This window comes from Triticum urartu, chromosome 7A (genome assembly GCF_056163025.1).
Source record: "Triticum urartu cultivar PI428250 chromosome 7A, HENAU_Tu73, whole genome shotgun sequence".
Taxonomy (NCBI): Eukaryota; Viridiplantae; Streptophyta; class Magnoliopsida; order Poales; family Poaceae; genus Triticum; species Triticum urartu.
In genome coordinates this window covers 579,964,775-579,991,340 of record NC_141879.1, presented here as the reverse complement: position 1 = coordinate 579,991,340, position 26,566 = coordinate 579,964,775, and the positions used below count along the sequence as shown (strand labels likewise).

Genomic DNA, 26,566 nt, shown 5'->3' with positions numbered 1-26,566 from the left:
TTTGCTGTCTACACGACGTTTGTGTATTCTACCCTAGTTGATGTGGTAGCAACAAGGGAGATTAACTCTAAATTGGAAAAAAGATGAAAAGAGGTCTTGCATAGTTTTCAACATCATGGTTGCACAAGTCACTACGTGTGCGTGTGTGTGTGTGTGCGCGCATGTTCCTTCCATTGCCGGTGCGTGCACATACTTCATGTGTTTGGTTAATTAGTTCAACCTTGTGCAGATCTTGCATCTTTTCTTAATTTTTATACATCAGGTTATGAGATTTGTGTAAGTTCTATTGGAATATTAGGCAAATTATGATTAATTTCAGTAAATAATTCATGACTAGAACAGAAAATAACATACAATAATCTAGTATACTAGATGAATAGAAAAACATGCAGAGCAGTATTGCACATGTAACAACAACTACAAATAGAGTCATGAATAGATCACGATGGAAGTAATGTTCGTTAGCTGCTGTAGGAGCGACATTGTTGATGACAGAATTGATGACGATCTATTGCTGACGGAGTTGGAGACGGCGATGAGTAGCGCCACCTGACTTGGACGAAAGATGATCTGTGATGACGAACTTGAGTAGTTGCGCAGAGCGCTTCCAAACCTAATTTGGCCTCTCCCGGTGCAGGATCACAAATACGAATGGCTCCGGAGACCTGATATCCCGCACGCCGATGCACATCAGTGTGCAGGATGAAGTGGACTACGGTGGTGACGCAAGTTGTGAAATGACGCAAAACCCTAAGTATTTTCAATGTATCTTTGGTCGCGGCCGGTACTATTAAAAGAGGATCAAACATCGTGATGGTTCGACCTTATTCAATCCCCTCCCATCGCACGCACACATATTTTTTTCTTCTTCCAGAAATATGAGGAAAGCCACGACGCCTCGCCGCTCGATAAAAAAAAAAAAAGGAAACAGCCCACGACCGCACACCTCATCTCCCACTAACCCCACAATCCCTCCCCAATCCTCTCGTGAGAGAAATCGCCGTCGGCGACCTTCTCTCCTTCATCGCTCAACTTGGCAAAGGCGACGAGCACCTACCGCCCCTGCTCCCCCTCCGCCCTCTATCCCCTTGCTTGGAGACAGCTTCCACGGCGGTCAGGGAACTCGGCAACCCCACAACGGCGCCCTCGCCGAGGCCCATGGCCCAGCTCCACTTGACCTCTCATCGGAGCCATCGGTGGGAACCAAGACTGGCGATCCGCGAGACTTGCATACAGCGGCTTGGCTAGACGACCATCATCCCTACCCTGCGCGGAGCCTTTCGTCGATCTGGTCGTGCTTCCCAGCAGACATCGCCATGCTGGAGTCGTGCTCCTCTCCCTTATGATGTCGTACTGGACGCATGCTCCCCGCCCCCAACGCCGAGCAATCCTGCCGGATCTGGTCGTCCTCGAACCCCAAAATCGGTGGTGGCCACGAGCAGCCAACTCTGTCCTCTGTCGTAGCTGAGGATGGGGTAGCAAACGCATGTCGAGGCGGGGAGCTGGTACATGGGGTTCTTGGAGGGAGGAGCAAGCCATCAATTGCTGCGGCAGGGTCGGAGGGGCAGATCGGAGTCAGCCGAGTGACGTTCGTCACGGCCATGGTAACCTCTAAGGTACCTTCAGTCTATAGCTTGCAACTGCAAGTACGCCGTCACCGGAACTGCATGGAGGCCACACCCCTTCTGATTCCTTTTCTCCAATCTTCAGAGTTGTGGCCCGTCTTCAGAAGCACAAAGCCACATCACGCTGATGACAATTGGCTGTCCATCGTTTGATTCGTGTTCGTAGTATTCTGTACATCTCCACAAGGTACAACACTGGTAATTTCACCCCATGTCGCTTACTGAATCCTGAAGCAATTAACTTATAGCTTCATTACCTGCAGACTACAGTTCTTTATTGGGAACGAAGGATTGGTCTATTTTTCTTCCACTTTGTTTGGATTTCTAGGAAGTATTTTTCCTATTGTGCAGCACATGAGTTCAAATATTTCTTATTTGATGTAGAATCAAATAAAAAGGTTGATGTTTCATAGCTCAATCAAACTGAAACCAACCTTAGGAATACAAAAATTCTTGCTCCGTTGTATGTGCTTCCAACCATTCATATTGAAGGTATATGTACAGAGGCTGGGCTCGTTAAACAACACCGTAAGCCATAACATAGCTTCAACCATGAACTGCAGTTAATTAGAAAAAAACCCAATTTGTTATTCTGTGTTTGTGAGCAGTCTATCATGGATTTGGTTCAGTTGGAGGGTCTTCTATGGCTGCAACATAAGAAATAGTACACATCTAGACATCCAAGATCCAACATTCAACAAAAGTCTAAGATTTGCTTAACTACTTCTTTTTTGATTTACTTGGGCAGTTAATTAACTGCTTTTCGTAGCTGGAGCTATACTATGTCATGATATACGAATTGAGGAAGAAATTGCAATAGATAGTCATGATATACGACACTTTTCATAAGGTGACTAAAAGATAACCGTGTGTTTCTTGCCAAATTTTTTTTGAACCGTCCATGATATTAGACACAAGATGTTGGCTGGAAATATCACATGTCATTATTAGGCATCTTTAGGGATGGAGGTTAGACATTGTCAGCGAATGGCGAGGGGGGGGGGGGGGGGGGGTGAAGTAGATCTTTTCTGAAATTACCAGCAGCTGCACACAAGTTTCATTGTTTGTCAATTTTATCCACGACTTTCATGTATTTATAGGTAATTCTTTTCAATACTATGATTGTCAGTCTCACTGTGTATTATCCTCTTTGATTATCTTGCACTGCAGAATTATTATGCGATCAAATTTATAGGTGTATTCATTGTTTCTCCTCTTAACTATGTAGATGGAACAAGGATCACACATATTACTGTAAGCTATATTCTTTTCACATTTATGCATATTCTTTTTGGGACAGAAAATAAATTCAATTATAATACGCAGATATATTTTCTCCCATCTATGTATTCTTGCTCAAAGAGAAAAACAAAGTAGCGATGATAACGGGTTTTATATAATCTTATGTCTTGCAAACTGAAAAAAGAAACTAACTACTCCCTCCGGTCCATAATAATTGACGCTGCTTTAGTACAACTTTGTACTAAAGTAACGTCAATTATTATGAATCGGACGGAGTATCTTTTTTTTTTCTAACTTGTAGCAAAATGTGGGAGCTTATATACACACATAAAACAAGTAGCTCTTACGAAGTTCTTCAGTGTTGGTCATGTGTGTCTAAATATTGTTGCCGTTGTTGTCATCTATAAACAACAAGATTCTTTTCAAAAAAATTCTTAGGCTGACTGTGATGAGAAAGGGAGCTTGGAGAATGGCATCGTAGAGCTGATGCCACCTCAGCAGACAAAAAACACGAGAACGACGAGGTGAGCCGGTACTCTGCAGGAGCCGGACCATGGGAAGGTTCTAATTTTAAGAAATCTTGGTTGCTAGCATATGTAAGGTTTGAAGTATGGATTGAGAAAATAAACATCTAAATGCCAAGTAATTTGTATGAGAATTTGTCACACTAGTTTAGGAATCCAGTATTGTTTTCTTCATCCTACTATCTTGAGTTTCTTGTGGAGGAAGTATTGACTATCTTTCTAAATGGACAAGAAGCAGTGTGATCATAATGCATTATTACTTCCTTCATGTTTATATGGGAGAATGGATTGGTTAAAGAGGACAAAAAGTTGCCATTTTAATTTGAACTGCTACAATCTGTTTGTCGTTGTGAGAAAATATTTTAATACAGAACTTAGAGATTTACTCCCTCCGTCCCATAATATAAGACATTTTTACAAGCTAAAATAGCTTGCAAAAACGTCTTATATTGTGGGATGGAGGGAGTATATATATTTGACTCATGCATGGAATGAAGGCACATTATGGAGGAATCCCCTATATGATGTATGACGGGAATCAATGATGTACGGCGACGGGAATCCCCTATGATTTATGATTCCTGCAAGTATATGGGGGTATTGTAGCCACATCATAGGGAAATAATTTGAAATAGAGAGTTGTGGTAAACTTGGCTATCATGATGTGAACTTGCTTCCTTTAGTTTGAACTTTGTGTTTACTATCCTTGATTCATGCTTGCTTTGACACTGATATAAGAAATTGATGCTTATTTATCTTAATGTTGCTCAAAATATAATGTTTGTAATTAAGATCGAGTAGATGTTTTGGTGATCTCAGCGCATCATATTTTTTCATTATAATCTTGGTTGTGACATATTGGCTCCCGTAGCAACGCACAAGTATTTAGCTAGTATATATAATAGGACCAGAGGCGGTATCGTCTCATGATCACGATCTCTAAGCGACTTGATTTTTAAGTCGTATACTTACCGAACAATAAATAATAAACTTGTCTACCAAGGCATAGAAAATTTAAATGGCAAAAGGAGATCGCACCCCTGCAAGAACAGGGACCGAATTTGGGCAGACCATTCATGCACATGAGATTAAGATTCTTACCGTGTCCATCTTCACCACTGGTGCTTTTGTCTCACTATAGTCTATCTCCCGTCTTTCTATAACCTTTTTTCAATTAGCATTGCCTTCTTCTATCCACCTTACCCCCATGTAGTCTGTTTTACAGTGAACACACATTTGCATCCAACTGCTCTTTTTCCTGCTGGGAGTGGAAGAAGATCCCACATCTTTTTCTTCTAAAGTGCACCAAGCTCCTCCTTCATGGCCCAATGACCCATCTTAGTGATATGTAGGCTCTCAGCCCTTACCTGCATCATCCATCCTCCCTACAGAAAGAAATCGATTTTATGCCCTCGTGAAGGAACACGTTTGGGCCGACTGGAGCTCGACACGGAGCAAAATGTAGATGATCTTCGCAAATGGGCGAGGTAGGAGGACGTGGTTGGAAGTTTTTTGAATAGTGTTGGATAGAGGGTTTATTTGACAAAGATTCACTGTTGTGAGAGAAGAGGATATATTCTTTTATGTTTGTTCAAACGCTGCTTGCACATATTAAACCCAAATGTGACCAAAAAGTCTCACATATAAAGTACACGTCGGCTGGAATTGGCTGGGTTGCGAGCCATCTGATGTGTGTGATGTCGACCGTGCAATCACTCCTCTTCTGTGTCCAACCTTCATTGCAATATGACCCATGTTGCAAACCTCATCACAACACAACCCCTTCTGCAACAGTAGTCATTGGATGAAGTCCTCCGCGACATCCTATATGTTTCAGAAACATGATGTCCTCTACAATGCACGAGACATGATAGTCGTCGTCGTTGTAGTCGCCACACAGAACATCACTCGAGTTGCGAGCAGTCGCTGCTTTGCCTGCAACAGTGTGACGATATGCTCCCCTACAGCAGGGAGCGGAAGTGGTGTCGTGCTCTGCACCAGCCGGTGCTTCGCTATAGGAACACGACAGGCACCAACTAGATCTAGCCAGCCGACGCGGTAGCGGCCGAGAGAGAGAGAGAGAGAGAGAGAGAGAGAGAGAGAGAGAGACCAGAGAAAGAAATGAGAGGAAGAGGGAAGTGGCTTGTGATGGAATGAAAAGGATAAGGTGAGAATTCATAGACCCGCCCAACACATGGTTATGCTAAAAAAACATTTGATGGATTTGCGATATACCCCGTGTTACATTATACTTGACTGTTTGTGATATAATCCATGCTGCAAAAGTATATGTCCGTAGTCAGGAGGGTGCTCCGTGCTGCATGATTAAAGACTGATCGAATGGTTGTGGGGTCGGCCGACACGCGCGTCCCTTCAGCCGAATGAGGCTGAGCGTTTTTGATAAAGTATTTTTAAAAATATAAGCTAGGGTTCATTGCCATAAAGAAAAGAAACTCGTACGAATTTGTTTTTCTGTTCAAACTGGTGATCCTTTTCTTTAAAATATCCCACCGAAACAAAAACGATATGCTTCACAGCAGCAACCCTAAATTTTTTTTTTGAGGGAACCCTAAAAAATTGGTTACAGCACTAACGCTGACCTGCGGCCCCCTGCACCTTCGCTGGGCCCGCTGCCTCCCTCCAAATCTCCAATGACGGATCCGTTGTCCCGCCGTTAAAATCCGCCTCTAGCGCAGTTACAGCAGAGCACCGTCCCCGTCCCCGCGGCCGCCGCGTCCTCCCTCGCGCTCCTCTCCCTCCCTCCCTCCTTGTACGCCCCCGCCAACCTCCCACCACCGTACACCGGCACCCGCATTGCTCGAGCTCCACGAACGAGCGCCCGCCATTAACTATGCAAGCTTCACTTCGCTCTGTAATCTCTATGTAAGATCGAGGCAGAGCTAGCGTACGCAGCAAAGCGACGCGCGCGAGTGTGCCAAGTCTAACTAACTCTGGCCGGGCGCTGCTGCCCGGTGCCGAGATGAGTACGCTACCAGGGGTGTGGCAGATCGCGGCGGCGTGGGAGCAGGTCCGCGGCCCGGTGATCGTGCCGCTGCTGCGCGCGTCCGTGCTGCTCTGCCTCGCCATGTCCGCGATGCTGTTCGCGGAGAAGGTGTACATGGCCGTGGTCGTGCTCGCGGTGCGGCTGCTCGGCCGCCGCCCCGAGCGGCAGTGGAAGTGGGAGCCCGTGGGCGAAGACGACCCCGAGCTCGGCAGCGCCGCCTACCCCATGGTCCTCGTCCAGATCCCCATGTACAACGAGCGCGAGGTGAGCACTGTCCACCCGCACGGCGGTGCATTGCGTAGACGGCTCACCCTTGCCAGCCTCGTCTGCTATGGTGTTCTCTGTAATAAAAACTGAACTTGCAGGTGTACCAGTTGTCGATCGGTGCCGCGTGCGGGCTCTCCTGGCCGTCCGATCGGATCGTCGTCCAGGTGCTCGACGACTCCACAGATCCCGTCATCAAGGTAAAATCACTGAGGCTGAGCATATAGATGGATAATGCAAAGCTTATTCACGGGGAATAGGGGGCACGAACACGATCACGTCGTATGCAAAGTCGCGAACAGTTTTCCTGCCTATTTTGCCGTAGACAAGCAATCTACTTGAGGAAATATCCCCCGCATTTTTTTGAGGAAATATATCATTTGGGATTTAATAATACTTCTACTAAGCTGCTTGCTTCCAACCCGGTGAGCGTGTCATTAGAGTATTACCATGGCAGGGTTTGGCATATCATTAGAGAGGGGCGCCTTGGAGCTTTGAACTTGGTTGGCATCTTTGCTTGCATGTCCTCGGGCAGTGGCGTGGCACAATTACACTCTATGTGCGCGATGGAACTCTGATTTATTCATGTGAGTGTGCAGGAGCTGGTGCAGGTGGAGTGCCGGCGCTGGGCGAGGAAGGGCGTGAACATCAAGTACGAGATCCGGGACAACAGGCGCGGGTACAAGGCCGGCGCGCTCAAGGAAGGCATGAAGCATGGCTACGTCAAGGACTGTGACTTGGTGGCCATCTTCGACGCCGACTTCCAGCCGGAGCCCGACTTCCTGTGGCGCGCCGTCCCCCTTCCTTGTCCACAACCCCGACATCGCCCTCGTCCAGGCTCGCTGGAAATTCGGTACGTACACTTATTTGCACAATCAGCAATTATTTGCACTGCTTTTTATTTTAACTATAGATTTCTGAATTGCTTACGCATAAGTGCCACTTCCTTTAAAAGGAAACATATGTCAGTATCGTTGGCTGGGCTACTGGACAGTGTGCTTTAGCAATGACATATTGATGATATGATGCTTTTGCTAGATAGTACTCCCTCAATTACTTGTCTTTGTTATATATATCCTTAGTCTCAAAAATCAAAATGTGTTAAATACATGATACATCCGGTATCTAGACAAATAAGAAAATATATAATAGAACACCTGCACCCAGGTCCTCACTATCTAGCCATCCATTCTGCGCTTCGCGATTCGTGCAAACACATTTCTCTTTTTTGTTTCTCTCGCATAAAACATGTTTTGAAGTTCAAACCTTTGCAGCGTGGCAAAGCTTTCTATCTAGAATCTAGGATAAATCTTTCAGATTTTTTGGTCAAAAATAAATATACAAAAAATGTTTTTTTAGATTTAAAAATCATTTTTTGTATATTTATTTTTGGCCAAAAAATCTGAAAGATTTATCCTAGATTCTAGATAGAAAGCTTTGCCACGCTGCAAAGGTTTGAACTTCAAAACATGTTTTATGCGAGAGAAACAAAAAAGAGAAAATTTCAGATAGAAAGTTAGTTGTGTTGCACAGATCTTAAAGCAATATTTGACAGCTAGGATAGCAGGGCCCGGGTGCAGATGTTCTAAAAATCCACGTCCTAGACAAATATAAGACGGGTGTGTCTAGGGCACATCTAGATGTGCTCTAGTTATTGCACATCTAAGTGAGTGAATCAAGTATAAAGAGAAAAAAAAGAGAAAGAAAATATTCACACGAATCTCAATGTAAGATCAATGACATATGACTTAGATGTGCAATACTTATGACACATCTAGATGTGCTTTAGCAAAACTGATATAAGACACCTAATTTGGGAAGGAGGTATCAAAACTCTTCTGCATTCCAATACATTTCTCTTGTTGTTGCCGCTGCTTCTGTGGGAACAGTGAATGCAGATGAATGCTTAATGACAAGGATGCAGGAGATGTCCTTGGACTATCACTTTAGGGTGGAGCAAGAAGTGGGCTCCTCGACTTATGCCTTCTTTGGATTCAATGGTAAACCTGATCTCCACTTTTTTCTCTTGTGGGGTATTCTTTGTGTTTCTATTTTTTTAATATATATGAATTTTTTGAATAGAGTGTTTCCTTTTATCATTTCCCTTATTCCGTCTCCTTTTCTTCTATAGAAGTATCTCTATGTTCCTTCCTTCCCCTGTTTCCAGTTAATAGTAGGTCAATCTGCTTCCTAGACTTTGCAGAAACAAATAGCATGGCACCAAATCACATTGTCACAAAATTATAGGAATTTTTATCATTCTTACCTTTTGCTTTCTATGTCCAATGTAGAACGGATAGCTCTTTCAGAAAAATCATACTGTGAAACAAGGGGCACAAGGGTAGTGCACTAGTACACGCACAGTCAGAACCCATCAGAGTTACAGTTGCACAAACGACTTTGATGTTGAGCAGTTCTAAATCGGAAAAAGATGGGGAAAAAGCCAGAAGGTCGATTAGGATAACAAAATTGCAACCAGATCAGAGTTACCACTAGAAATATTTTGCTTGAGTTATGATCAGGAAAATAATTGAACAGGAACTGCTGGTGTGTGGCGCATATCTGCTCTGAACGAGGCAGGTGGTTGGAAGGACCGAACCACAGTTGAAGACATGGACCTGGCAGTCCGAGCCAGTCTCAAGGGATGGAAGTTTGTGTATCTTGGTGATCTCAAGGTAAATATGCACCATTAACCTACAAGTTTATGCAAAACATTAGAGCATCACTCGACTGCTTAATGTATATGTGAATTGCTATGAAGGTCCAAATAAATGTAGAAGGAACCATGTGCTGAACTTATAATCGTGGTTTCCAGGTAAAAAATGAGCTCCCAAGTACGTTCAAAGCATTTCGGTACCAGCAACATAGATGGTCGTGCGGGCCCGCAAATCTGTTCAGGAAAATGGTGATGGAGATCATCAGAAATAAGGTCACTTGCGCCAAGCTATATTTTGGAAGAAAAAAAATAGTACATGTAGAATCTACTTACTAACCAGCTATATATTGATCTTGATGCAGAAAGTGACTCTTTGGAAGAAAATCCATGTCGTCTACAGTTTCTTCTTGGTGCGCAAGGTTGTTGCGCACATTGTGACCTTCGTGTTCTACTGCCTTGTTATCCCGGCCACGGTCTTAGTTCCCGAGGTTGAGGTACCAAAGTGGGGTTGTGTTTATATTCCAACTATTATCACCCTTCTCAATGCTGTTGGGACTCCAAGGTGCCAATCATCTAAACATCTATGCAATTTGTTTAAAAGTTGATGAACATACACTTGCTCACTTCCGGGATAGAGAGACATGCATATTAACATGAGAAATCATGAACAAATGGTGCAGGTCTGTTCACTTAGTTGTCTTTTGGGTACTATTTGAGAATGTCATGTCATTGCATAGAGCAAAGGCCACCTTCATCGGTCTATTGGAAGCAGGGACGGTGAATGAATGGGTGGTAACGGAAAAGCTTGGTGACACTCTGAAGGCTAAAATGCCAAGTAAAGCTTTGAAAAAACTGAGGATGAGGATAGGAGAAAGGTACACAATGATAATTTTCTTAATTCATGTGCATTTCTTGATTCTACTATCTAAACTATAATACGTAATCAGGTTGCATCTTTGGGAGCTTGGTGTTGCAGCCTACCTCTTCCTTTGCGGGTGCTACGACATATCATTTGGGAACAATCGTTACTTCATCTTTCTCTTTATGCAATCCATTGCATTCTTCATCGTCGGTGTGGGCTATGTCGGGACATTTGTTGCACAGTGATTGTATCTGTCTCGAGTTCACCATGTCATCGATGCTTTCAAGTTTCGTGGTATATAATCCATTTGAAAGATAAGATCAAGAAACCTTCTCTTGAGTGCAATATTCTCTGAAAAAGAATGCAACATTGTAGGAGTACTGCAACACAACACATAGGTATATGGGTGTGTTTTAGCTACTAGGAATGTGCTATGACACGCATAAGATCGGTAACGATCAAGCAGACTGTTTTAGGTCTCTATGTCACTGTATTAGAAAGATAGGATTTTGTTTTTAAGTTTCACCATTTGTCTAAACAAAGATGCAAGAAAAAGTTCCTCCTTTTCATTGTTATAAGTAAACTGCCTGGTGCCTCCTCACCTTTGTCACACATCTTCACTTATCTCTTTTATCCTTTACCCCTTGTGCATGTTAATTAAGTTCAGCAAACAAATGCGTTTGGAAAATTTCCCTTTTAAGGCAACTGTATTTCAAACAGACCTACTAGAATACATGCATTGTTTGTTGGAGACCAACTGCTCTATCTTTCGTCGAGTTCACCAGACATAGGAGGGAGCAGCGCCGGGCGCACATATGTGGGGTGAACGAGTGCCAGGGTGTGAGCACCACGCGTATTTTTGGCACTCCCATCTGTTTGATAAAGAGATGAATACAGTGAAATTTGTTGGATTATATGACCGAGCCTTGTGGACGAGTACATGTAGTGGTACAAATTTCAAGGACAAGTAGCATGTAGATTTGGAGTACCAAGTAGATATTTTATCATTTCAATTCTAATCTATCACTAATTTGTAATGTTAGATGTGTGCACATCGTTTGTGTCTTTTACCCCAGTTGTTGTGGTAGCAATAAGGACGAATAACACTGATTAGGCAAAAAGATGAAAAAAGAGGTCTCGCGTAGCTTTGAGCATCACTAGATAATGCAATGGCGATAGCGACTGCGGCAATTTTAACCCCTTTGTATAAAAAAATTGAGGGATGCTTGTTGTTTATGAATACATGTATATTTTAAATCATGTGCACTTTAATTTTTTTTGAATCTGGTAGTAGTTTTAGGTTTGAGCAGCCTCGGCTTCGTCCTCCGCTACTTCCCCGGCCTTCAAGCCCCGTGCCCGTCCAGACAACGAGGTGCGTATGGCCACCGAGGACGATGATTCCTCTTTGATTAGATGATCGATTTGTGTAGATGCGCAGGCACACTTTTCTGTTGTTGCAACCAAGGATCGATGAACAAATCGCAAGAACACAAGAAGACAAATTTTGCCGGGCAACAAACACCCGCGGCGACGGACGTGCGGCATGGCGTGGCGGCATGGAGGTGCTGCGCGGCGGCGGAGATCACAGCAGCGAGGTGCGATGCCATGAAGCGGCGTTCGAAAAGGCTCATGTATGAGCGTGACGGCATCGACGGCGTATATCGCCGAACGCCAGGCGTGTGTCGCCGGTGGAAAAGGAGCGCGTCGTTTGTCGCCGAGGGACGCCAGACATGTGTCGCCGGCGGAGAAGGGGCTCGACGTATGTCGCTGGAGAGGAAGAAGCAATCACGGCGACCGGTGTCCACGCGCCAGGTCGAGTCCGCATTCGTGCAATGACGACGATGGGAGCAGCAGCGTCAAACCCTGCGACGGTGAGCATGAAGCGCACCAGAGACGAGGAAGGAGCATTCCCTACAATAGTCAACGACAAGCCGGCGTCTTGTACGTCAGGATGGGCGGCGATGTCATGGCTTAGAGGGGTGAGTGTTGGCATGTCAGTAGGCCATGCCCGTGGTGGTGACGACCGGCGTGAGCGCGCCCAGATCGAGTCCAGGGCGGGTGCAGTGTGTGTGTGTGTGCCGCGATGGTGTGTGTGCACCCTGAGTCCACCGTGTAAGGTTGCAGCCGTTGACGATGTGTTGGGAGTCCAGACGCAGCAGACACGTATGAGCGCGTCATGCGAGTCGGCCAGGGCGTGCTTGTCGGGTGGGCTAGCCAGAGTGGAGGCACGGCGTTGCGTGCATATGGCTAGTGGTTAGTGCATGCCAGGTCGATTAGTTAGTGTGCGCGTCCGTGGTTAGATGCATGCGGCGTGTGGGCTGTGCTCCTGTGTGCTAAGCTATATAAGCCAACTAGATCATGATTAGCGCACGTTGTTACGTTCATCTATTTTTTCAATATATTGATAGTAACTTTTACAAATATATAGATCTGAAAGAAATAAATTCTTATTTTCAGTGAAAAAACTTCTGAACAGGGACGGAGCCAGAAAATCAAGATAAGAGGGGGCAAGAACTGGAAGCATCAAATCATAGGATATATAGTCACATAACATAGTAAATATTGGAAGATGTTGGATCCGTTTGGGTTTTTTTTTTTCTGTAGTCACCCTGTCAACCAACCGCACGCTGAAATTTTGGTGGAGGAAACGGCTGCCAATGTTTCGTAAAACTTCTGTCTCCGCAATAAAAGGGAAGAGATGATGGGGTTCGGGCGGGCCAAATAATTTAATCTCAACCAAACAGAAGCCTTCAATCTCATCAACGTCAAATATTTGGTCGGGTTCTTTGGGGCTCTGATCCAAAGAGGCCCCTAAGATAGTCTATATATGTCTCCGTTGTTTCCCAATAAGAACAAAAGGTACATATGGCTATTAATTCAAAATTTGATTTCAAACAACAGTATCAAAGATCGATAATTTTCTAACTGCTAGTTCTTGATGTCTGTTGTTCTACATATCAAAGATCGATAATTTCTAACTGCTAGTTGTTGATGTCTGTTGTTATACAATTATACTTATACTGTTTACAATGCACAAACTAATCTAATCCAATGCTAAATATAAACTAACCTTTTCATCGTTTGATCGCTCATCCGTGCGGCCGGCCGGACAGAACGCGCGGCGGATCACACGGCGCGCTTGCATATCCCCTTCCTTTCTTGAAGCAGGCGGCTGACATACGATCTAGCGGGCGGACGGCGGCAGGCTCGATCGCAGGAGCGGGTTGGAAACGAAGCGATTAGAGGGGAGATCTAAACTGCAAATACGTGCGTACTGCTTCCTAGCCTGGCCCCTTTGCTTTCATGGTGGGCTACTTCCCTTTTTTACTTTTCCTGGGATTTGGGCCTTTTACGTGCAATTTTCGTTGTAAACAGTACACGGGCCCTTTTTTCAAAAAAAGAAAGAAAGAGAGAATAGTACACGGGCTCTGGTTAAGAAAGGAATAGGGGGGGGGGGGGGGGGGGGGGGAAGCAAGCCACTTGCAGTTATATAGCGAGAAAAACTAGCAAACAACCGATCAATATTAAGCGGCGACACGATCGTCAGTGGGGGTCTCGCCCCCCCCCCCCCCCCCCCCTCGTCCCCCCTGCATCCGTCCCTGTTTCTGAACCATCATGTAGGCGAACCAAATATTTATCATTTTTGGTAACTGTCATCTTCTATAATTTTCATGTCATGTTGGCCACTCTTTTTTTAAGATGATATTGGCCATTCTCTTGGTTTCATGTCTACCAAGATTTTGGTAGCATCTCATATATTGGATCATAAATCTACAACCCAGCATTTATGACAACCAATGTATCAAAAGGTGACCATGGAAGGAAAATGAAGCCAAATTTAGATACATTAAAACTGAGCATCCTCCCAGCCTTCTTAGGCCATCAACATTTCTAATCGTTGGATCGCCACTTTTAATCATTTTCGGCCGTCAGATTTGTTGTTAGGCCCACCTAAATCTTGTGTGTAGGCTAACTCGCGCGTCAGGTTGCGATGAACTTTTCGAGCCGCTACTCCGGTGGCTTTTTTGAGCGTCTTACATTCAATTGGGCCTACTGGCCTACTGGGCCTGTGCTACCATCATAAAATAAAATGTAGAAATTGCTCGGTCACTACGTCTGCTTGAGAAAGGAGAAGGGGATCCGGCTGCTATGAATCCGGAGTGTTGTTGTGACCAAGTGCAGCGACACAGCTCACTAAATACTCCCTCCATTCATAAATATAAGATGTTCTAACTTTTTTTTGTTGACCACCGTGCTACTTTTGACAAAACTTCTCAGCAAGATACAGTAAAATGACATCCTTACAAAGTCATATTTTCCCTCAGTTACATATATGTAAAGGAGATAAGCAATATCATTAGAGGATGGAATATCTGATACTACTAAGTAGCAGATGCATTAGTCAATGGGCATGTGGACGCTTGATACTTTCAATGCTTGAATCATGTATATTTGTATAGAAAATAAAAACATAAATAATACATATATTGAACCAAAACGCAACAATAACCTTTCTATTCTGATCAATACAAAAAATGAAAATTTAGTATAAATAACAATAGTCAAAAACACTGCAAAAATACTACTTCCTCCGTTCACAAATATAAGATGTTTTAGATATTTCAATATGGACTACATGTGGACTAAAATGAGTGAACAAACACTCTAAACAGGTTTATATACATCCGATTCAACAAAAAAAATTAGAACATCTTATATTTGTGAATGGAGGGAGTATTTAGTGAGCTGTTTGGCTGCACTTGGTCACAACAGCACTCCGGATTCATAGCAGCCGGATCCCCTTCTCCTTTCTCAAGCAGACATAGTGACCGAGCAATTTCTACATTTTATTTTACGATGGTAGCACATGCCCAGTAGGCCAGTAGGCCCAATTGAATGTAAGGCGCTCAAAAAAGCCACCGGAGCAGCTGCCCGAAAAGTTCATCGCAACCTGACGCGCGAGTTAGCCTACACACAAGATTTAGGTGGGCCTAACAACAAATCTGACGGCCGAAAATGATTAAAAGTGGCGATCCAACGATTAGAAATGTTGATGGCCTAAGAGGGCTGGGAGGGTGCTCAGTTTTAATGTATTTAAATTCTTGCACAGGTCACTACGTGTGTGTTCTTTGGCACTGGTTCCTTCCATGGCGGTGCGTGGGCATGCTGCATGTGTTCATGTGTTTGGTTAATTAGTTCAACTTTGTGCAGATCCTGCATCTTATTCCCTAAAAGAAAAGACCTTGCATCTTTTTATACATCAATTTATGAGATTTGTCTAAGTTACTTTTTTAAACATTTTTCTTCAATTTAAGAGCAGTGCAGATAAATAAGGTTCTCCTAAATTCAACTACGTGATACAACCTATATGATGATAAGCAAGGTAGGGAAGCAATATATAATAAGAAATGAAAGAGCTTGTATAAGAAATAACCCCAAACGGGTGTCGATTTTGTATGGTATCTGACTGTTTGGGGCGGCCAAAGGGGCGGTGTCCGGGTTATTCTGTGTTTGATGGGTAGTGCGCCCAACTGGAAGACGTATTTGGACCGCCTGGCTAGCCAGCAGCCAATTGCACATAATTTTTTTCCGTGCATATGTCTAACTAAAAAGAAAAACTGCATATAGTTTACAACCAAATAAATCAGATAGTACCACCATAATAAATAGTCACAATCCAATAAAATTCTTAAAGTATACAACCAAATTTAAATTGTCACAAATACATTGGAAGAAGAAGACCCGATTCATCTACCGGTTTCCAAGGTGAGTCCACATGTGCTCAGTCAAGTCATTTTGGAGTTGAATGTGAGTTTTTCAATCACACATTTTATGATGAAATTGGGTGAACTATGCAAACGTTACCGGTTCTTGGTGCTCAGGCACAACATTTTCACCATGAAATTGAAACCCCTAATCGAAGATGATGTCATCACGGTCATCCTCCACAATCATGTTGTGCATGATCACACAAGAAGTCATCATCTTCCAGAGCATCTTGGTGCTTCATGTTCTAGCAGGGTGTTGAGTAATAGCCCATCGAGATTGAAGCACACCAAAAGCATGATCCACATCCTTTCTAGCACTCTCTTGTGCTTGGGCAAATGTGTGCCTCTTCTCTCCTACTGGATTGGATATTGTCTTCACAGGAGTTGACCACTGAGGATAGATACCATCAGCTAGGTACTATCTCTTGTTTTAGTGGTGGCCATTGATCTCAAAGTTGACCTTTGGGTTTTTGCCTTCTGCAAGCCTTTCGAACACTGGAGAGTGCTGAAGCACATTGATGTCATTGTGAGAGCCAGCCATAACGAAAAAAGTGCCAAATGCAAAATTCTTGTGAAGCCACTGCTTCAAGTATGATAGTGCAAGCTTTCATATGCCCCTTGTATTGCCCCTTGCTAAGCAAATGGACAGTTCTTTCACTTCCAGTGCATACAATCTATGCTACCAACCATTCTTAAAAAGCCTCTATTTGCATTGATCGCCAACAACAGGGCTGGATCGGAAATATTTGGCTCTCTCACGTACTTAGGGCCAAACACTGCTACCACCGCCTTGTAGAACTTGTCCAGTGATGTGAGACATGTGGAGTCACTCATGCGGACGTACTCATCCACAAGATCACCGGGAATTCTGTATGCAAGCATATGAATAGCCGCAGTGCATTTATGATATTAGGAGAAGTCAACCTTTCTAAGGGCATCCTCCTTGCACTCAAAGTAGTCATCATATGCCACCACTCTTTCCTGAATACGATTGAACACATGTCTTGCCATCTGGAAGCGATGCCGAAAAGGTTTGGGATTGAAGAGTGGGGACATGCACTAAAAGTAATCGGCGAAGAGTAGGAAATGGCCGCTCTCTCTATTGCAGTTCAATGTCAGAGCATGGCTTGGAATTGATCCCCTGAACCTCGGCTACTACCTAGCAATGTGGTCATTGATGACCAAAGCCACAACCACAAGCTACTCACCATCTGATGATGAATCGTCCGCTGAACAAATGAAGTTTTTGAACAAATACTCATTTCCACTATTCATTGTACCTTGCAGGCAAAGCACCGAATACCTTGCGGTCTTGGCGGAGATGCGGCCAGTGAAGAACACCTAGGCCGTGGAGCACGAGGCAGCTGATGAAGCTATGTACCTAGGGTAGGGTCATGGATCTGTTCAAGATACCCTCCCCAAGGACATCCCTAAAGGTACCATGAGCATTCGAAGAAAAATCATCATCCACTCGACCATGAAGTTATGTTCCACTCGACAATCCTGAAGACACTCGACCGTATAGATAATCACTCCACTACCAGAAGATCTAGAGCCTCTCCACTCTACAATGGTCGGGAATTAAGTCATAGCTTTAATGGTCATTATGTATCTTTATTGCAGGCGTTACCAGTAACGTCTCCATCTTTATGTATCTTAAACCCTTTGTAACTGAGGGCGGGAGGGGTCTGGCAAACTCTATATAAGCCACCCCCCTCCTCAGGGACAAGGGTTCGCACTTTCTGTAACACACACACATATAATCCAGTCGACCGCCTCCGGGCTCCGAGACATAGGGCTGTTACTTCCTCTGAGAAGGGCCTGAACTCGTAAAACTCCCGTGTACAACTCCTCCATAGCTAAGATCTTGCCTCTACATTCCTACCCCCATTCTACTGTCAAACTTAGAACCACGACAGTTGGCGCTCACCTTGGGGCAGGTGTCTTAGCGACTTGTTGGAGAAGTTGCGATTTTTTCCGATCCTCATCGACATGGTTTCAGGCGGAGGTTTGGCCAAGGGCCACGAGATCCGTCTCGCGGCGCTCGTATTCATCGCCGACGACTCCGCTTGGCTCCAGGAAGCGCCACTCGACGTCGAGGCGCTCCTGGTCCGCGGGGCAACGCACTTTCGCGCGTGCGTCCGTGGCATCCTCCTTCGGCAGCCGTCGACTCAGTATCGGTCGGCTCCCGTGCCGACCTCCCTCCCCGCAGCCCGCCGGGGCAAACGTTCCGGGCGGTTGAGGCTTCAGCGGCGGGTGAGGCATGCAGTGGCTCGCCAATCGGCCACCCCCCAGGTCGCGGCAATCGAGCCCGACGAAACTCTCTACGGCCTATTAGACTGGCTCCGTAGAGACTGCATCCGAGTGCGACAGCAGCGACCCCGCGGCAGAAGTTTTGATGGTCACCACGTAGTCCTCCTGGCTTCACTCGCGAGGACGGAGGCGATGGTGGCGGTGATCCATCACGTGTCCACGAAGAGTACCGACCCGAACCCCTCTCTTCACAGAGGAGGGAGGAACTTCGCCGCCGGAACATGGATGCACTTCACACTCCTATCATTGGAGAAAACCCCTGAGGCTCAGGCCTTGGAGGAGGCGCGCCTAGCCAACTTGGCTGAGCGCACTCGACTGGAGAACTTCCAGCGCGCACTCGACGAGCATGCTCGACAGCGTATCCCCGAGTCCAGTCGACGCCAACTTTTTCCGCCTCCGACTCAAGTATACCGAACCCCGATCCAGAATCTCGCAGCTGCAGCCCGAATAGCGGCTTCAATCCAACCTTCCCAGTTAGAAGATGGTCGAGGTCTGGTGCAGATCCGGGCCTTGCTCCGTGCAGCGGGAGAGCAGAATACAACAGTATCTCAGTCGCGGAATAGGATCCATAGCAGATCCGTGGTAGCAGACACTGTCTAGTCGTCTCACAGTCCAAGATCGCCCCCAAGGCATGAAGGACGTGGAGACCGGCGAGACCAGTACAGAAGCCGCGAGCAGTATGATCACCGACTCGATCACGACGATCATCGTCGAGTGCCCACGCCTCCCCCAAGGAGTGGATCATACGTGCCTCAACAACAGGATGACAGACGTCCTCATAGTGGTGGGCGAAGGATTCCAGTCGACCCCAGTGAACCGGGCTTTGACGCGAGATCTATTCTCGTTCAGGGTCTGGTCGACAAAAACAGAGCTCACAGAGAAGGTCCCGACAGAGATTTTCCAACCAGCAGCAGAGTGCATGTCTCAGGTCCAGAGTGCTTCAGCAGAGCCATCAGGGCTGCGGTGATTCCTCCCAACTTCAGGTTGGCGACTGGAGTCAGTAAGTTCACTAGAGTCCAAGCCTGATACTTGGCTTGAAGATTACTGAGTGGCTGTTCAGATCGGTGGTGGCAATGATGAGGTGGCCATGAAACACCTTCCTTTGATGTTGGAGGGCTCAGCCAGAGCGTGGCTGAATCAGTTAGCGCCTGGTAGCCTTTATACTTGGGAAGATCTTGCCCGAATATCTGTCAGAACATTTGAAGGTACTTGCAAACGGCCGACAGGGCTGACAGAATTACAATGTTGCGTTCAGAAACTGAATGAAACTTTGAGAGATTATATCCAGAGATGGATCACATTGCACCATAAGGTTGAGAATGTGTCTGATCATCAGACAATTTGTGCATTTAAAGAAGGCGTCAAATATCGGGAGTTGAATTTGAAATTCGGTCGGACAGGAGATATGACTGACTCGGATGATGGAAATTGCCACCAAGTACGCCAACGGTGAAGAAGAAGACCGTCTCCAGAGTGGCAAGCACAAAATAGTCGCCCACGAAACCGGAGGAGGAAACTCCAGTCGGAAGCAGAAGCGCAAAGCCAAACCAGCCGCTCCTGGTGAAGCCTTAGCCGTGACTCAAGGAAAGTTCAAGGGGAAGCCCAAAGGGCTGTGGAACCCCAAGAAAGTAAAAGATCAAGATGGAAATGATGTGCTGGATTTACCATGCCACATTCACACCAAAAAAGATGAAGAGGGTAATTTCATTTACCCGAAGCATACCACTCGACAGTGTCGACTCCTAATCCAGCAATTCCGAGAGAAAAAACCCAAGGAAAAGGAGAAAGAAGCAGACAAGGTTGAGGAAGAGGAAGAGGATGATGATGGTTATCCCCACGTGAATTCCACTCTGATGATTTTTGCTGACGTTGAGAGTAAGAGTCGATTGAAAGTCATCAACAGAGAAGTGAACATGGTCGCTCCGGTGACACCCAGTTATTTGAAGTGGTCCCAGACTGCCATTACATTCGACCAGTCTGATCACCCAGCGCACATAGCCACCCCTGGGAGGCAAGCATTGGTGGTCGACCCAGTAGTCGAAGGCACCCGACTGACTAAGGTTCTGATGGATGGTGGCAGTGGCCTGAATATACTGTATGCAGAGACGTCAAAAGGAATGGGCATTCCGATGTCCAGACTCAGTGAAAGCAATATGAGTTTCCATGGAGTCATTCCCGGCAAGAAGGCTGCATCACTCGGTCAGATCGCTCTTGATGTAGTGTTCGGTGACTCCAAAAATTACCGCAAAGAAAAGTTGACATTTGAAGTTGTGGATTTCCAGAGTGCCTATCATGCTATTCTGGGCAGGCCAGCTTATGCATGTTTTATGGCTTGACCATGTTACGTGTACCTCAAATTGAAGATGCCTGGTCCCAAAGGGGTGATCACTATCACTGGTAGTCGGAAGAAGGCGGAAGAGTGCTTCCAGAAGGGCTCAAAGATTGCCGATGCACAGATGGCCGTAGTGGAATTGCAGGAATATCAAAAAAATGCAGATCCGAGTGATTTGTTGTGAGCCAAGAAGCCTGCCACAGATTCAGCATTCCAGTTGTCTGAAGAAACAAAGTCGATTCACATTCACCCGACGGATCCCAATGCTGCTCCGACTCACATTTCAACAACACTCGACTCCAAATAGGAAGAAGCGCTCATCCAGTTCCTCCGTGAGAACTGGGACATCTTTGCATGGAAACCTTCGGACATGCCAGGTGTTCCCAGGGGACTGGCTGAGCATCGTTTGCGAGTCGACCCAAAAGTGAAACCAGTCAAAGAACATCTTCGATAGTCCGCCATACAGAAGAGGAAGGTAATCGGTGAAGAGGTGGCTCGGCTTCTGGCAGCTGAGTTTATCCGTGAGATTTACCACTCCGAGTGGTTAGCTAATGTTGTCATGGTCCCAAAGAAGGACGACTCACTTCACATGTGCATCGACTTCAAACATATCAATCAGGCCTGCCCGAAAGATCACTTTCCTCTCCCTCGCATCGACCAAATAGTCGACTCGACTGCGGGGTGCGAGCGTTTGTCCTTTTTGGACGCTTATTCCAGGTACCACCAGATCCGTCTGTACGGACCCGACGAGATAAAAACAGCTTTCATCACCCCATTTGGGTGCTTCTGTTATGTCACTATGCCATTCGGTTTGAAGAACGCTGGAGCCACATTCATGAGGATGATCCAGAAGTGCTTGCTCACTCAGATCAGTCGGAATGTGGAAGTATACATGGATGGCATTGTGGTCAAGTCACGTAAAGGTTCTGACCTACTGGCTGACCTTGTTGAAACCTTTGCCAACCTCAGAAGGTATGATATCAAGCTTAATCCATCAAAGTGCACATTTGGAGTACCAGACGGAAAATTACTTGGTTTTCTCGTTTCCGAACAAGGGATCGACGCTAACCCAGAGAAAGTGGGTGCCATACTCCGGATGAAACGCCCTGTGCGTGTGCACGATGTCCAGAAGCTTACTGGTTGTTTGGCCGCTCTAAGTCGATTCATTTCTCGCCTCGGTGAAAAGGCACTGCCTCTTTACCGACTGATGAAGAAGTCAGATAAGTTCGAGTGGACTCCCGAAGCTGATGCAGCATTTGCAGAGCTTAAAGCCTTGCTTTCCACCCAGCCGGTGCTTGCTTCTCCAATCAGCAAAGAGCCTTTAATGCTTTACATTTCAGCCACTGGACAAGTCGTCAGTACAGTACTTACGGTCGAGCGGGAAGAAGAAGGAAAAGCCTACAATGTTCAGCGCCCAGTATACTATGTCTCTGAAGTTTTGACCCCATCAAAGCAAAGATATCCACATTATCAGAAGCTTGTTTATGGGATTTATATGACCACGAAGAAGGTTGCACATTACTTCTCTGATCACTCCATTACAGTCGTCAGCGACGCTCCATTATCAGAGATTTTGAACAATAGAGATGCAACTGGTCGAGTGGCAAAGTGGGCGATTGAAATCCTTCCCTTGGATATCAAGTTTGAGGCAAAGAAAGCTATCAAGTCCCAAGCAATAGCAGATTTCCTCGCCAAGTGGATTGAACAACAACTGCCGACTCAAGTTCACTCGGAGCACTGGACCATGTTCTTTGATGGTTCCAAGATGCTGAATGGTTCCGACGCTGGGGTGGTATTGGTATCCCCCCAAGGAGACAAGCTCAGATATGTCCTCCAGATTCACTTTGATTCCTCCAATAACGAAGTAGGATATGAAGCACTCTTGTATGGGTTGCGTATGGACATTTCACTCGGCATCCGTCGCCTCATGGTCTATGGCGACTCAGATTTAGTAGTCAATCAAGTGATGAAGGAGTGGGACGTCAGAAGCCCAGCCATGTCTGGTTACTGCAACGCGGTGAGGAATTTGGAAAAGAAGTTTGAGGGGTTAGAGCTCCATCATGTACCCCAACTGAAAAATCAAGCAGCATATGATTTAGCAAAGATAGGCTCCAAGAGAGAAGCTATTCCCAGCAACGTGTTCCTGGAGCACATTCATGCACCTTCGGTTCAAGAAGATCCCTTCGCCGAAGAGCCCCCACATCCTAGGAGTGCCACAGATCCGACAGAAGTCGAGGTTCCAGCTGTGGTCGACTTAATCATGGAGGTGTTGGTCATCACCCCCGACTAGACAGTGCCATACATTGCATATATCCTTAGGAAAGAGCTCCCAGAGGATGAAGAAGAGGCTCGGCAGATCGTCCGTCGATCCAAGGCCTTTACTATATAAGGGGTCAACTGTTCAGAGAAAGTGCAACTAGAGTCAGCCAGAAATGCATAACACCAGAGGAAGGCTGAGTGATCCTCCACGACATCCATTCGGGGACCTGTGGCCACCATGCGTCCTCTCAGACCATTGTGGCTAAAGCATACCGAGCTGGATTTTATTGGCCACAAGCAAATGAAATGGCGAAAGATATAGTCGGCAGATGTGAAGGCTGCCAGTTCTACTCCAATATGTCACACAAACCTGCGTCAGCCCTGAAGACCATCCCACTCGTCTGGCCCTTTGCTGTTTGGGGATTGGACATGGTTGGGCCACTGAGGACTGGTAGGAGCGGCTTCACTCATGTGCTCGTAGCAGTCGACAAGTTTACCAAATGGATCGAAGCCAAGCCTATTAAGAATCTTGAAGCTAGTACTGCTGTCAGTTTCATCAGAGAGTTGATTTTCAGATATGGGGTTCCGCACAGCATCATCACTGACAACGGATCGAACTTCGATTCCGATGAGTTTAGAACCTTCTGCTCCTCACAAGGCACACGAGTCGACTATGCTTCAGTCGCCCATCCCCAGTCGAATGGACAAGCAGAAAGAGCGAATGGCCTGATTCTCAAAGGACTGAAACCCCGACTGATGCGAGATCTCAAGCACGCAGCGGGCGCCTGGGTTGATGAATTTCCGTCAGTTCTCTGGGGATTGAGGACAACTCCTAATCGGTCAACTGATCGAACTCCATTTTTCTTGGTCTATGGAGCTGAAGCTGTTCTCCTGAGCGACTTGCTTCATAATGCACCACGAGTTGAGCTTTTCTTTGAAGATGAAGCAGAACAAGCTCGACAAGACGCAGTCGACCTCCTAGAGGAGGAAAGAGAGATGGGCTTGATCCGGTCGACCATTTATCAACAAGACTTGCGTCGATTCCATGCCAGACACGTGAAAGGTCGAGCCTTTTAAGAGGGAGACTTGGTTCTTCGAGTGGATCAGCAGAAACAACACAAGCTCGCCCTAGCTTGGGAAGGTCCCTTCATTGTCACCAGAGTGCTCCACAATGGAGCATCCCACCTTTACAGTGTCGAGCATAAGAAGGACGAGCCACGGGCTTGGAACGCGGAGCTGCTCCGCCCCTTGTATACTTAAGCACTCGTTCGAATAAAATGTAATAAGAAATACCTTCGTAATTTGTTCATCAAAGACAAGAGCTTTACAGTATTCTCGTACGATTGTTGTTGTTTTTATTTACCTCTGAAATCCCCCAGTGGGTGGGCTTAGCCGCGAATCCATTTCGCCTAAGTTCGAAAGAAAATCCTACCGAGTGATGAGCAAGCCTCTCACTCGGGGGCTTAGCCACAAATCCGTTTCGCCTAAGTTCGAAAGACTATCGAGTGATGAGCAAGCCTCTCACTCGGAGGCTTAGCTGCGAATTCAATACCCGCCTAAGTTTGTAGAATCCTATCGAGTGGTGAGCAATCCTCTCACTCGGGGGCTTAGCTGTAGTCCAGTACTCGCCTAAGTTTGTAAAATCCTACCGAGTGGTGAGCAATCCTCCCACTCGGGGGCTTAGCTGCAGTCCAGTACTTGCCTAAGTTTGTAAATTCCTACCGAGTGGTGAGCAATCCTCCCACTCGGGGGCTTAGTTGCAGTCCAGTACTTGCCTAAGTTTGTAAAATCCTACCGAGTGGTGAGCAATCCTCCCACTTGGGGGCTTAACTGCAGTCCAGTACTCGGCTAAGTTTGTAAAAATCCTACCGAGTGGTGAGCAATCCTCCCACTCGGGGGCTTAGTTGCAGTCCAGTACTTGCCTAAGTTTGTAAAATCCTACCGAGTGGTGAGCAATCCTCCCACTCGGTGGCTTAGCTGCAGTCCAGTACTCACCTAAGTTTGTAAAATCCTACCGAGTGGTGAGCAATCCTCCCACTCGAGGGCTTAGCTGCAGTCCAGTACTCGCCTAAGTTTGTAAATCCTACCGAGTGGTGAGCAATCGTCCCACTGGGGGGCTTAGCTGCAGTCCAGTACTAGCCTAAGTTTGTAAAATCCTACCGAGTGGTGAGCAATCCTCCCACTCGGGGGCTTAGCTGCAGTCTAGTACTCACCTAAGTTTGTAAAATCCTACCGAGTGATGAGTAGTCCTCCCACTCGGGGGCTTAGCTGCAATCCATTACTCGCCTAAGTTTGTAAAATCCTCTCCCTAAGAGCTGCACCACAAGTACAACGTACGCCCCATCCCTACCCGCAAGGACGACGAGGTGCAGGTCGACCGCGGCCCTCTTCTCCGAGCTACGCCACAAATACACCGTGCGCTCCACCCTTGTCCGCAAGGACGACGAGGCGCAGGTCGACTGCAACCCTCCTCTCCGAGCTACGCCACAAATACAACGTGCGCTCCACCCTTGTCTGCAAGGACGACGAGGCACAGGTTGACTGCAAGCCCGAAGGAGTTTAATGGTTACAGCAACCACTCGGCATTTTGAGGCAAATTTAAGATAGGTTTAAATCTCATAGTTTGTTCACTCGGAAGGAGGAGGGCTGGCGGGTTCGACGAATTCGTCCAAGTCGATTCCATGTGTGATCCAAGTGGCAGCAGCGATGAAAGTCCCCATAAAGGACTGGAAGTCGTGCCTTTTGGTGTTGGCGGCCTTGATCGCTGCCAGCTTGTCTTCACGAGCTTCCTTGCAGTGGACTCTTACCAAGGACAACGCCACGTCAGCACCACACGGGCAGAGGACTTCTTCCATTCTTGCACTCGACCAGGAATCTCGTTGAGCCGAGCCATCAGATATTCCAGGTCATTTTGAAGCGTCACCCTTGGCTAGAGTGATGAGTCAATCCATGAAACTGCCACCTTTAGACATGCGAGGTAAATTGTGACGCTTGCGACACGGGATTCCAGTCGAAGCACGTCCATGGCAGTTTTGTCGCAAACCGGAGAAACGATAGGGTCCAGACCCGTCTCGATCCTTCCGGTTTCCTCGTCAAAGTTTTGGCAGAATTCTGCAGTCAAAGAGTTAGTGAGTCAACTGGACATGATTAACTCGCAAGCAGCAAAGCAGTCGGATTAAAAGGAGTACCTTACAACATAAGATAGAGCTTCTTAGCAAGAGTTCTCAGATAAGCTTCCGTGTCATTTCTCTTACGGACCGCGGACTCCAGCTTCTCATTCAGGGCAATCTTGTCCTTCTTCAGACGACTCACTTCTCGGTTAGACTCATTGAGACAAGACTTCAGCTTGTTCACCTCCCCTTCCAACGCTCCGACTGAAGCCAACTTCTGGTTTGCAAGGGCAGTCTTATCTTGGGCTTCCTTCTGCGCAGCTGCAAGGTCCAAGTCCTTCTTCTCCAGAGCCAACCTCATTTTCTCTGCAAAAGAAGCAATCGGATCAAGCAAGAGATCGAAGGAATATCTTAAAAGACGATCAACGTGAACAGTCAACAGGCAGTTACCTTCCATACCAGCAGCTTCATCTTGAGCTTTCTTCAACTTCTGTTGGGCCAGGTCCAAGTCGAGGTTGAGTTGCCTCTGCTTCTCCTCAAATTCAGCAAACTTAGAAATGAGAGTACAAGATTTCTGCAGGAGGTAAAAGACGTGTCAAACGACAAG

General features: G+C 46.2%; 1 protein-coding gene and 1 pseudogene across 2 annotated transcripts; both read left to right on the top strand.

Annotated features, from left to right (window-relative positions):
• The first annotated feature begins 914 nt into the window (after positions 1-914).
• LOC125528905 (putative glucomannan 4-beta-mannosyltransferase 9) lies at positions 915-9,352 on the top strand (annotated as a pseudogene). Its single transcript, XR_015610066.1, has 6 exons — positions 915-1,616; positions 1,711-6,659; positions 6,761-6,859; positions 7,259-7,512; positions 8,549-8,659; positions 9,198-9,352. The product of XR_015610066.1 is annotated as a putative glucomannan 4-beta-mannosyltransferase 9 (transcript).
• A 209-nt stretch (positions 9,353-9,561) lies between these two features.
• LOC147960514 (putative glucomannan 4-beta-mannosyltransferase 9) lies at positions 9,562-10,422 on the top strand. The gene is made up of 4 exons (XM_087533390.1): positions 9,562-9,588; positions 9,678-9,877; positions 9,996-10,190; positions 10,263-10,422. Exons 1-4 carry the CDS (start codon positions 9,562-9,564, stop codon positions 10,420-10,422), a joined length of 582 nt encoding a protein of 193 aa, XP_087389516.1.
• The last annotated feature ends 16,144 nt before the right edge of the window (positions 10,423-26,566 follow it).

Excerpts from the sequence above, each read along its gene's own strand:
- LOC147960514 (XM_087533390.1), top strand. The coding sequence starts at position 9,562 with ATGGTGATGGAGATCATCAGAAATAAG. Across the intron at positions 9,878-9,995 it reads AATGCTGTTGGGACTCCAAG|GTCTGTTCACTTAGTTGTCT; the intron begins GTGCCAATCATC and ends CAAATGGTGCAG. Across the intron at positions 10,191-10,262 it reads AGGATGAGGATAGGAGAAAG|GTTGCATCTTTGGGAGCTTG; the intron begins GTACACAATGAT and ends ATACGTAATCAG.